The sequence below is a fragment of the Chiloscyllium punctatum genome, chromosome 1, assembly GCF_047496795.1.
Source record: "Chiloscyllium punctatum isolate Juve2018m chromosome 1, sChiPun1.3, whole genome shotgun sequence".
Taxonomy (NCBI): Eukaryota; Metazoa; Chordata; class Chondrichthyes; order Orectolobiformes; family Hemiscylliidae; genus Chiloscyllium; species Chiloscyllium punctatum.
Genome location: NC_092739.1, coordinates 65,433,052 through 65,445,243, shown reverse-complemented (window position 1 = coordinate 65,445,243; position 12,192 = coordinate 65,433,052). Strand labels below are relative to the sequence as shown.

General features: G+C 39.9%; 1 protein-coding gene across 6 annotated transcripts in view; it reads left to right on the top strand.

Annotated features, from left to right (window-relative positions):
* LOC140471282 (RELT-like protein 1) overlaps positions 1 to 9,811 on the top strand; it is a 96,236-nt gene extending 86,425 nt beyond the window's left edge. For 5 of the 6 annotated variants that reach the window (XM_072567425.1, XM_072567427.1, XM_072567299.1 and 2 more), the window contains exons 6-8: positions 1,869 to 2,013; positions 2,978 to 3,022; positions 6,465 to 9,811. In XM_072567425.1, coding sequence (XP_072423526.1) covers positions 1,869 to 2,013; positions 2,978 to 3,010 — 178 coding nt within the window. In that variant the 3' untranslated portion in view covers positions 3,011 to 3,022; positions 6,465 to 9,811. The remainder of the gene's footprint in view (positions 1 to 1,868; positions 2,014 to 2,977; positions 3,023 to 6,464) is intronic. The other variant, XM_072567376.1, reaches the window with a different exon arrangement.
* Positions 9,812 to 12,192: the final 2,381 nt, after the last annotated feature.

Below are 12,192 nucleotides of genomic sequence, written 5' to 3'. Positions count from 1 at the left end.
GGCATGAGCCCTTCTTCAGGAATGAGGAAAGCAGGCTAAGATAAAAGGTAGGGGGGAGGGACTTGGGGGACATGCGTTGGAAATGCGATAGGTGGAAGGAGGTTAAGGTGAGGGTGATAGGCCGGAGTGGGGGTGGGGGCGGAGAGGTCAGGAAGAAGATTGCAGGTTAGGAAGATGGTGCTGAATTCGAGGGTTGGGACTGAGACAAGGTGGGGGGGGGGGGGAGGGGAAGTGAGGAAACTGGAGAAATCTGAGTTCATCCCTTGCAGTTGGAGGGTTCCTAGGCGGAAGATGAGGCGCTCTTCCTCCAGCCGTCGTGTTGCTATGGTCTGGCGATAGAGGAGTCCAAGGACCTGCATATCCTCGGTGGAGTGGGAGGGGGGAGTTGAAGTGTTGAGTCATGGGGTGGTTGGGTTCGTTGGTCCGGGTGTCCCAGAGGTGTTCTCTGAAACGTTCCACAAGTAGGCGGCCTGTCTCCCCAATATAGAGGAGGCCACATCAGGTGCAGCGGATGCAGTAAATGATGTGTGTGGAGGTGCAGGTGAATTTGTGGCGGATATGGAAGGATTCCTTTGGGGCCTTGGAGGGAAGTAAGGGTTGGGGGGGAGGTGTGGGCGCAAGTTTTGCATTTCTTGTGGTTGCAGGGGAAGGTGCCGGGAGTGGAGGTTGGGTTGGTTGGGGGTATGGACCTGACGAGGGAGTCACGAAGGGAGTGGTCTTTTCAGAACGCTGATAGGGGAGGGGAGGGAAATATATCCCTGGTGGTGGGGTCTGTTTGGAGATGGCGGAAATGACGACGGATGATATGATATATGGAGGTTAATGGGGTGGTAGGTGAGGACCAGTGGGGTTCTGTCCTGGTGGTGATTGGAGGGGCAGGGCTCAAGGGCGGAGGAGCGGGAAGTGGAGGAGATGCGGTGGAGAGCATCGTCGATCACTTCTGGGGGGAAATTGCAGTCTTTGAAGAAGGAGGCCATCTGGGTTGTTTGGTATTGGAACTGGTCCTCCTGGGAGCAGATGCAGCGGAGACGAAGGAATTGGGTATTTGGGTTGGCATTTTTATAGGGGGCAGGGTGGGAGGAGGTGTAGTCTAGGTAGCTGTGGGAGTCGATCAGTTTATAGTAAATGTCCGTATTGAGTCTACATGTTTAGACTACAGGCCAATTTAGTCTCCCATTTATTGTCAGAAAAATGTTGGAATCAATTCTTAGATTTGGAATGAAGGATATTTGGAAAACAGTAGTCTAATCAAGCAGAGTCAGCATGGCTCCATAAAAGGGAAGTTGTATCTGACTGATTTTTTAAAGAGATTTTTGAAGAAATTTGAACCAGTATGGATAGAGGAAAACTTGGAGATGTGTTGTATTTTGGCTTCCAGAAAGTCTTTGAAAAGATACCTCATAAAAGATTAGCCATGACCTATTGAATAGTGGAGCAGATTTGAGGGGCGAAATGGCCAATTGCTGTTCCTATTTCTTATGGTCTTATTGTCTAAGATCACTATTCACTGAGATCATGGCTGAAATGAGTTTGTTGGGGGTGGGGATGGGTGGGGGGTGGTGGCCTGTTTCTATCTCTATCATCTTAAAATACGTTTCTATTCTGGCAAGCTGAGCACTGTTACAACATGAGAGTTCTCTGTTGTGACAAGTTCTAAATTTTAGTTGTTTAAACTCTCTCAGCTTCAGGAGGCACTATTCAAGAGGGGAACAGTGAACGAAATGTGAGATTTCTTTTGAGAGAGTTATGTATATTGAGCAATTAATGTCTTGGTGGAAAGAGAGATGAACTAAGATGTAAATATTAATCCAGCATTATTTGTATAATGCTTGTGTAGATGACCTGTTCTCACTGGTTTGTCTTCCTAGGTTTCGTGTTACACATGTTGATCCTAAATCTCATTCTAATCATCAAAAGGTGTTGATTGCTGAACCTCCAGATGATATGTGTAATGAGGCAAATACAGACAACCAAGAAGTTCCAAACCCACCAGGAAAATTGGATGCAAAAGAGGTGAGTGAAACAATTCACTGAAGACACCAATTGTTTCCTGCCCAATAAGAAAATAGAACCATTCCTGAGTTTCACGTAAATTTTGTGCTTTTCGGTCGTCAGTCATCAGTTTTATATCCAACTTTTAAGGAACCACCTATTCTACCTTTGTTTCAGCTGCAGAAACTCTTATTTGTGTCTTTATTACATCTTAAGTTTGAAATTCTGATGCTCTTGTGAATTGTGGCCTTTATAAATTTAAGGTCATTCAAAGTTCAGCAGTCCTTTCCTTAACTTGCCTTAGGTCATATTCATATAGCAACCATGTGCTCACTGACTTACACTGGCTCCTATCAAGCTACTTGATGTTAAAGTTGTAATCCTTGGTTGCAAACCTTTCCATGCTGTTGCTCCTTTCTCTAATCCCCTCCAGCTTCACTCACTATCTTTTGAGAAATCTGCACCAAACTAATGTAGGCTTCCTAATGGTCCCCAATATTAATTGTTCCACCACCGGTTTCTGTGAATAGAAGAGTTGCTTAACAGTGTGAATTGAACCTGGTCCCTGAGGATTGCAGGGGAGTTGGTGGTAAAGGTTGAAATAAACAGATTTTGTTCTGTGTGAAAGCTGTCCAGTGGGTGCAGTGGTAAGGGGGACCTACAATTCAGGCACTTTAATGGATGTAAGGTTGCAAGAACCATTTGCCCTCAGCAAACCTTCTGCTTTGATTGCGCTGCATTTTGGGCCCATTGTTTCAAGGGCAGAATTCTGATCAGCGTTTCAGGTCTGTGACCCTTTATCCGCCAGGAACAAGGCAGTAAGTTTGATCCTACTGAGGATTATCAAAATCTGAAAATATTTTCAAGTCGCTTGTTTGAAAAAAAGGTTTTGCATTTTTGTAAGTAATCTCTTTAGTTGCATTGCTAAATTCTTGTTTTCAGGAGTACATTCACTTTAAATCCTTCTATAATATCATCTTTTCAGGAAACTTTGCAGGAAACTAAGGATTTGCAGTGAGTTTGTGATTTGGTAAGATATTTTCTCATACTTCTAGAAATTTAAAATTATGGAATTGTGTTCATTATTTTGATTAATTTATCCTTTTATGTGCCAAGAGATATCTCCACTTTCATGTTTGGTTGAATGCCTCCTCTTTTGTTTCTGTCTTGTTGAAGAGAGGAGTGGTTGAGGGCTTGCATCCAGGGTTGGGGTTTAGGTCCCAATAGCTGTTTCTCTCCCATCTCAATCAATGTGTTGTAAAATTTTAGAATTTGAGTTTAATTGATAAAATGTATCTTATTAGCTAATCAAGTTCCTGGTTTGGAACTTGAACCTATTCGTGTCCGATCTGAGATAACAATGTTACTCGAGCCATGGCTAACACTCCTAACTCACTCAAAAATCTTGAAAATCCCAGAAAACAAACACCTTATCTTGTGTGGATTGTATATGGTCTGGTTCTATGCTTCATATCTCAAGTAATTTACTCATTTATACGAAGATTAATTATGACTTATTGAAAATGTTACAGCATTCTTTCATGGCCTGTAGACATCTCTGGTTAGGCCAGCATTTCTTAACTCTGTCTGCAATTTAACATGCTGGTGAGCCACCAGGTTAGATTCAGTACAGTCCATTTGTGTACACACAATACTATTAAGAAGGGCATGCCAGGACCTTGACCCAGTGAAGGAATTTTGGTGCATTCCAAATCGGGATGGTGTATGGCAAAGAAGGCAACTTGCAAGAGGTGGTGGTGTTCCTTTGGTGTCCTCTGCCTTTATTCTTTTAGATGGTGGAGATTGCAAGTTTGGAAGGTTCTGTTGAAGGAGACTTGATGGGTTGCTGCAATGCATCACATATACAGGCCACACTGCTAGCACTGTGCATCAAACAGGCAGACAGTGCATTACCCTCTCAGACAGGTTCACAGTTTTTTTTTGGGGGAGGGGGGTGATGACCTCAGGGGAAAGCAGCAGCCAGGTCATTGACACCACGATTGGCACTGTTGTACAGCAGGGAGAGGTAGTGTTGGAGAGCAATAGTGATACGGGACTCCATAGTCAAGGGCACAGATAGACATTTCTGTGGCCGCAAGTGATTCTCGGGGTCTGGCAGGGTCAAGGATGTCTGAATGGGAACAGAATTTCCTGAAGGAGGGTGAGCAGCTGGAGGTTGTGATCCATATTGGTAGGAACAACATGGGCAGAAAGAGCGATGAGGTCCTGCAAATGGAGTTGGGTATGAAGTTGACAACTAGAGCCTCTCTAGGATTGTAATCTTGAAAGTATTCCATGTGCCAGTGAGGCAAGGAACAGGAAGATAGTACAGTTACATATATGGTAAAGAACAGGTGTACGAGGAAGGGCTTCAGGTATGCAGGTAATTGAAATGTCTCCTGGGACAGGAGGGACCTTTATAAGACAGCCAGGTTGCACCTAAACTGGAGGGGAGGTTTGCAAGTGCCACGTTGGGAGGGCTTAGACTAAAGTGGAAGGGGAGCAGGGACCAGAGCAGTAGGTCAGCAAGTGAAATGACCGAGGAGTCTGAGACTAAGGCCAGTAGAACTAAGGCGAAGAATAGACTAGGAGAGGTTACTAAACACCATGGGATTGGTGCTCTGAAGTTTATTTGTTTTAACATGAGAAGTATGACAGCTAAGGCAGTTGAATTTAGTACATATAATTATGGTGTTTTAGTTATTACAGAGACTTGGTTGAGAGATAGACAAGTCTGACAGCTTAATGTTCTGAGATTTAGATGTTTCAGGCATGAAAGAGGAATAGGAAGAGTGCAATCATTTGAGGATTGTACTACGGGCCTCCAAACAGCCAGTGGGAGATCGAGGAACAGCTGTATGGATGGATCATGGATAAGTGTAAAACATAAGGTTGGTGTGATAGGTGATTTTAACTTCACCTATATTGACTAGAAATTTCTTACTGCAGGGGCTTGGATGAGGGCGAATTTGTTAGGTGTGTAAATAGCCCAATTAGGGAAGGGCTAGACCTGATACTGGGGAATGAGCCCAGCTAGGTGATTAGTGTTTTACTGGAGGAGCATTTCTGGGACAGTAACCATAACTCCTTAAGCTTCAAGTTACTTATGGATATGAAGAGTAACAAGGTTATATCCCATGTAAGGCAGGAGAACTACTATTTAGATACAAAATTGGCTCTGGTAGGTGACCGAGTGTTGGTGAAGGATTGCTTTTTGGACTGGAGACCTGTGACCGGTGGTGTTCCGCAAGAATGCTGGGTCCACTGCTTTTTGTAATTCATATAAATGATTTGGATGTGAATGTAGGAGCTATGGTAAGTGAACTTGCAGATGTCACCAAAATTGCTGGTGTAGTGGACAGTGAAGAAGGATTTGTTGTCCATGCTAATTGCTCTTGATTTGAGTGGCTTGCTAGACCATTTTAAACAGCAATGGGGTGGGAGGGGTCTTTGATGATGTTAGCAGCCTTTCCGAGAAGTTTAAATGGGATCCATGGATGGGAGTTTGGCTTCCGTGATGGTCTGGGCTGTGCACACAGCCTTCTAAAGTTTCTTAGTCCTGGGCAGAGAAGTTACTGTACCAGGCTATTATGCACTCAGGTAATATGCTTTCGATGGTGCATCTGTAAAACTGGTGAGAGTCCTTATGGTGGTGTAGTTTCTTGACTGTCTCATCTATGTGGGAGGTCCAGGACAGATTGTCGGTTATTGTCACTGCTAGGAACCTGATGTTCTTAACCCTCTTCGCTTCTGCTTGTTGATGTAGTTGGGGTGTGTCCTCCTTCTTTCTTCCTGAAGTCAATGATCAGTTCTTTTATTTTACTGAGGACAGTAGGGCTGTTGGTTAAACTACCATGGCAATTGTGATGGCTTTCTGTCAATGCACAGTTTCACCATCCCTCCTCGCCCCCAGACCTCATCGAAAGAAAATGCCATTCACCCCTCTTATTCTGATGTGAGTATACCCCCTCCACACACTAACCTCTGGCTCCATTCCTAGAGGTCCATCGCTGTGGCATCGTCCTGCCAAATGCCCCCCCTTGCCTGCTGGTCAGGTAGTCAGTCTGAGTTTTGGATAGAAGTTTGGATCATTTTATTCAAATACAGTTTGGTATTAGAACTAGAAAGTCTTCCACATCCCTGATCTTGCAGTGTTCATTATCCAATAAAAGGTTTTCATGTATACCCTGCTATCCCCAGCCAGTTAGCTTTCTTAAAACCAGATGGAAGCTTTGGGTCTGATTCCTGTTCAAAGAAAATGAAAAGGGACTAAAAATAGTAATATTGAAGCAAGATGGTGACTGATTCTAAATATTTTATATTGTTGTCCTTCTAGTTTGATGTTTAATGAAAATGTTTTCAAATGGAATGAGCATTTCAGTGTTGAGCAATATTCTGTTTAATTGCCAGTTATAATGAAACTGAATGTCTTCCCTGTTGTCTTCTATAACAATGAATCTTTTGTACCCTAGCAGGGGAGAAATAAAACACCTCCATCAAGAACAGATTGAGGAGTGATGGATATTTCTGAATGAAAACCAAGTATGAAATTGACATTTGCATCGATGAGTGTATGATGGATTTTTTCAAATGTCTTTTGTTATATTTTTACAACGTGTTATAAATGGGAATTCAAAGATAAACTAGCAATGACCAAATCATATTAATTAAATTTTCTTCTTTGAACTTTGAATCAATATATTGGGACAGATGGTCAACATAATTGGTTTTAAAAAAAATTCTGCATTCACTGCTGTCTCCCTCTTGTCATCTCTAACTTCGTGCCTCATAGTTGCATTCCTTTTCCCTGTAAATTTCTAATAATGTTCTAATTCCTCACCTGATTTTCAAAAATAAGAAATAATCTAATTAAAACTGATTCAACTTAACAGGATTTTAATGATGTGAATGCCCTTAATTACACCCATTGGAAATGGGCAGCCCATCTCAGAAAATATCTGCTGATCAGAAATCTTTAGGGACCTTTTTTGGTGTTCTTCATTAGTGTGTACATACCGCATTTGTGGAATTAGTATGGTATAAATTGGCAATAAGAAGGGTTTTATTCTTTGTAATGCTATGCCTGTAGGTATATGAATGGTAGAATTCTAGATAATGTCTTAACCTTTGTCCCCAAATATATTCAGCTGATAAAATGTACACAATTGGATAGATCCTATTAGTTTTGTTTCCTTTGCAACAGTAAAGTATGCAGTCATACTATTTTAAGGCAGTTTCTTTTGATATTCGGGAGGGGAAAGTATGACCTGAGTGTGAAAGAATTTGTGGTTTATAGAAGGAAATCTTTTCTTGTTACTTAATGTTCACATCATGGTATTAAATGGTTTGAGAAGAAGGATACCGAAGTAATTGGACAGGTTTTATGATAAAAATGCTTAACCTAGAAATAAATTTGTTACTTAGGCTAAATTTTAAAAATAATTTCAAGATGTAATTTTTGTATCCCAAAGGCCCTGGATTCCTACTGTGTGATAAATTCTGACAGCTCTTGAGATGCTACAATTGGCTATTGTATGATAGAACAAAAAAATCCTGGAAGGATTCTCTCTCTTGTCCAGGAGAGAAATGTTCCTGCATGGAGATTAAGTAAAGCCATTATGGTTAGTTGTATTGCCCACCATTTTCCAGGAACCTCCTGACTTACTCAGTGGGGTTTCCTGATTTGGGAAAAGTCACTTAAAGTGAGGTGCTGAATGGCATCCTCCTCCCACAAGTTATTCCAAATTTGCACTCCTGAGATGAGAAGATTGCAGAAGAAGGGTGTAACTAAGCATAAATAGACATGCATTGTGTCCAGTTGCTTTACAAAGCTGTAAATTCTGCAAGTTTGCATTAATGTTTGAAATGAATGCAATATGGTGATTTGGCTTAATCATTACAGAAAATAGCTAATTTAACTAATGTAGATTGCAGAAGCTTCATTTCTTTGCGATTTTTCTGTGCAGTGATATCTTTCATACCTGTTCAAACAATTCATATGTATCCCGATCAAAAATTGAGACCGAGGTATCTGCCTACATTTGAGTTGTAATTTTTCACAAGAGCGGTGTCTTTAATTATAAATGCAGTACGTTTTTTGTGGTTGATTTTGTACCCCTAATGCCAAATATGATTGGTCTCGAAGCTTCCCTGTGAGAGGAAAGTTAATTCATTTTTATTTGCAAATTTACATGACTACAAAAATGGGAATCAACCTGCATAGATGAATGCAGTGATGCTTATTTCAGGACCAAACTGACATGATAGTTTAGGAATTGTATACAAGTGCTAATTGATGCAGTATTTATAAACACACTTTTTTGTAAAGGAAAATGACATAGCTGCATTTGAAAAAAAAAACTATTGTAAAATATAATTATAAATATAACTTTTCAAGCCAGCTTAATGGATATTGGCATTCTCCATTGTGTCTTATAAATTAGAAGACTGGAAGTTTGCTTTGTGTGCATGAGCAAGGTTACTGTCATTCATTTATTATCCAGCAATCCTTGTTGGAAAGTGTACTTAACTGGACGGGAAATGAAAGCATCATCAAGGTGAGCTAGAATATGCTGCTGCATGGTGAATAACCTTATTGCAGTAATAGTCTGTGTTCACATGAAGTGGTGCTATATGCTTTTTCCTTCTAAGAAACCTTTTTAACACTATAACAATAAATGTTTACTGAGCATTGACCAGAACAGTAAATTGTTACCAAGATTTGTTTTGTAATGTTTACATTGTAATTATGTGCAATAATGCTGCTTTAACAAATGAGACACATCTACGTATATACTTGTGATGAAAACTGTCTTATTCCAATATTATGATAATTAATGTTCTTGCAGGTGTTCTTTGAGTAAGCATCAGGGAAAATGGAATCACTGAGGCTTCAAGTTGTGTGAATATTTAGTTATGGGTTCTGCTGACCTTTACTCCTGTGTTGAAGAGCCGCCAACAAAATTTTGTTTAAAGGGGTAATTAAGCTGACTGAGGAAACCTTTTTGTGTTGACCCTAGGCATAGTAACACTACGGATGTTCCATCAGCTCCTCGTCTAGGAATCCTAATTCAAAACCTATATACTTGGGAGTAGTTCATTGTGAGTGCAATCAATTATTAGTTAAAACAAATATGGTGTTCTGCAGCAAATGAAGTTGCCTTATAGGAAATGTTGCAACCGCTTATTTTGAGTAATGTGAAGCATTTAATACTTAAGGCAGCTTTATAATTAGGTGGTGCACTTTAAAAAGCGATAGCCGTAAATGGCATCTATTCTAGAAATGTTACTTTGTGCAGTATTCATGTTTTAAACTCTAAGTCTTTGAAGTAATGTCAGGTTTTCAGTCGTAATTTCCTTCATGTGAATATGTATACATTTTGGGATTTTATCATTTTATAGATGTATGTTATCTGTATACCTTTCTCCTTTATAAATGCTACACCTTTGGAAGGATGTATTTTTTTTTATTGAACCGCTTGTTTGTGTAGACATCTTCAGATTGCAACATATGTTTTGAATAATACTGAAATTGAGGAAAATGTTTAATTCAAATCTGGAAATTTAATCCATAGTACCTGTATTTGAGTTTCAACAAACAACTGCTATTGCTTCAATTTATATAATGCTGCAAACTTACATTTCAAACATTTTTAAAAAAATGTGAGTTAAGCAGATCAACATTTAAATAAAATATCTTTCGATATGCAGTTACTGTTGCCTACTTGGATATTGTCTTTCAAACTGGCACATTAATCATTCACTGTATTTACAATTGTTATCAAATTTGTAACATTTTGAATAAAATCTTGAAATATGATCAATTTTGTAAAACTTTGCTTTCAGTGGAGTTTTGCTATGCCTCTGACATGATGTTTAAGACTAGGGTAATTTAACAGTAGTATGTATATAAAAATGTGTATGTGTGTGTCCTATGTATGTGGCAAATGAGTTAAAAGACAAACTGTGGTTAGAAAACTGTAGAGGACGTCAAATTACAAATGTGGTCAAGACAGCCCCCATGAATTACCCAATGACTCTTGTAATGTTGGTGGGGGGAGGGGATTGTTTTCAAAGAGTAAAACCCTTTTACTTAAAACCAAATTCTTCATTTATGATAACAGGGTTCTCTGTCGTGCTTAACATAATGAGGTATGAATAACACATAGACAATAGGTGCAGGAGTAGACCATTCTGCCCTTCGAGTCTGCACCACCATTCAATATGATCATGGCTGATCATCCTTAATCAGTATCCTGTTCCTGCCTTATCTCCATAACCCTTGATTCCACAATCCTTGAGAGCTCTATCCAACTCTTTCTTAAATGAATCCAGAGACTGGACCTCCACTGCCCTCTAGGGCAGAGCATTCCACACAGCCACATCTTTATGAATGAAGTAGAATTTATGCAAAATTTTATGTATATGTGACAAGCAATGAGGATAATAGTTTTCTTTTAAATTGGCATCCAATGTAAAAAATTTTTATCCCAACTAAATTTTAATTCTGAATCTAAAGCAAATGCATAGCACTTCACAAATCATGCTTTCATTCTCAAAGTATGAAACTCAACTACTTCCTTTCTTATTACCTCATTAATTCTCATGAGGATTGCTTGAATAAAACAAAAATGTTCTTAGAATTTCCAATTCTATGCAAGACATTTTTTTTGCTCCATGATTTCATTTTTTATGATGTTATAAATTCTGGACAGGTTCCTGCTGATTGGATGACAATGTAACCTCACTACTTGAGAAAACAAGGAAGAATGGAGGATTACAGATCTTTGGCTTGAGAGAAAGGAGATTGTTAGAATCTGTTATAAAAGATATGATAACTGAACATTTAGAAAATAATGGTGAAATTAGACAGAGTTGCTGCATATTTATGAAAAGAAATTTGTGTTTGTAAAACCTGTTGGAGCTTTTTGAGGATGTTTCTTCCATACCTATGACCACTAGCATCTACAAGGAAAGGACAGCACGCACATGCAGGTACGACAAGCAAATAGGAAGGGAAATGGTATATTGGCTTTCCTTCCAAGGAGGTGAGAGTATAGGAGTAAAAGTGTCTTGTAGTTGGACAAAGCCATGGTGAGACAACAACTGCAATATAATAAGCGCTTTGGTCTCATCTAAGGAAGATATAGTTCACTAGATTAATTCATGGGATGGCAGAGAAATGACAAATGATCCTTCTCACTTAGTCTTAACAATAAATCAATCAACTGTATATTTTAGTCAAGTGTGATACAGTGAAAAGTTGCTTTGTGTGCTATACAATTAGATCAAATCATAGTGCTGACACAACTTGACCAACCAACACTTTTTAAACAACATAACCAGAGCACAGGGGGTTTACCAACTTTTAAATAACAGACAGAGTTTTGGAAATGCAAAGACATCGAAGGAATTACTCCTCAATAAAGTACAGGAACATAGAACATAGAAGAATACAGCGCAGTACAGGCCCTTCGGCCCTCGATGTTGCGCTGATCAAAGCCCACCTAACCTACACTAACCCACTATCCTCCATATACCTATCCAATGCCCGCTTAAATACCCATAAAGAGGGAGAGTCCACTACTGCTACTGGCAGGGCATTCCATGAACTTACGACTCGCTGAGTGAAGAACCTACCCCTAACATCAGTCCTATATCTACCCCCCCTTAATTTAAAGCTATGCCCCCTTGTCATAGCTGACTCCATACGTGGAAAAAGGTTCTCACTGTCAACCCTATCTAACCTCCTAATCATCTTGTACACCTCTATCAAATCACCCCTAAACCTTCTTTTCTCCAATGAAAACAACCCCAAGTGCCTCAGCCTTTCCTCATAGGATCTTCCTACCATACCAGGCAACATCCTGGTAAACTTCCTCTGCACCCGTTCCAGTGCCTCCACATCCTTCCTATAGTATGGCGACCAAAACTGCACACAATATTCCAGATGCGGCCGCACCAGAGTCTTATACAACTGCAGCATGACCTCAGGACTCCGGAACTCAATTCCTCTACCAATAAAAGCCAGTACGCCATATGCCGCCTTCACTGCACTATTTACCTGGGTGGCAACTTTCAGAGATCTGTGTACATGGACACCAAGATCCCTCTGCTCTTCCACACTACCAAATAGTCTACCATTAGCCCAGTAATCCATCTTTTTATTACTCTTACCAAAGTGAATCACTTCACACTTAG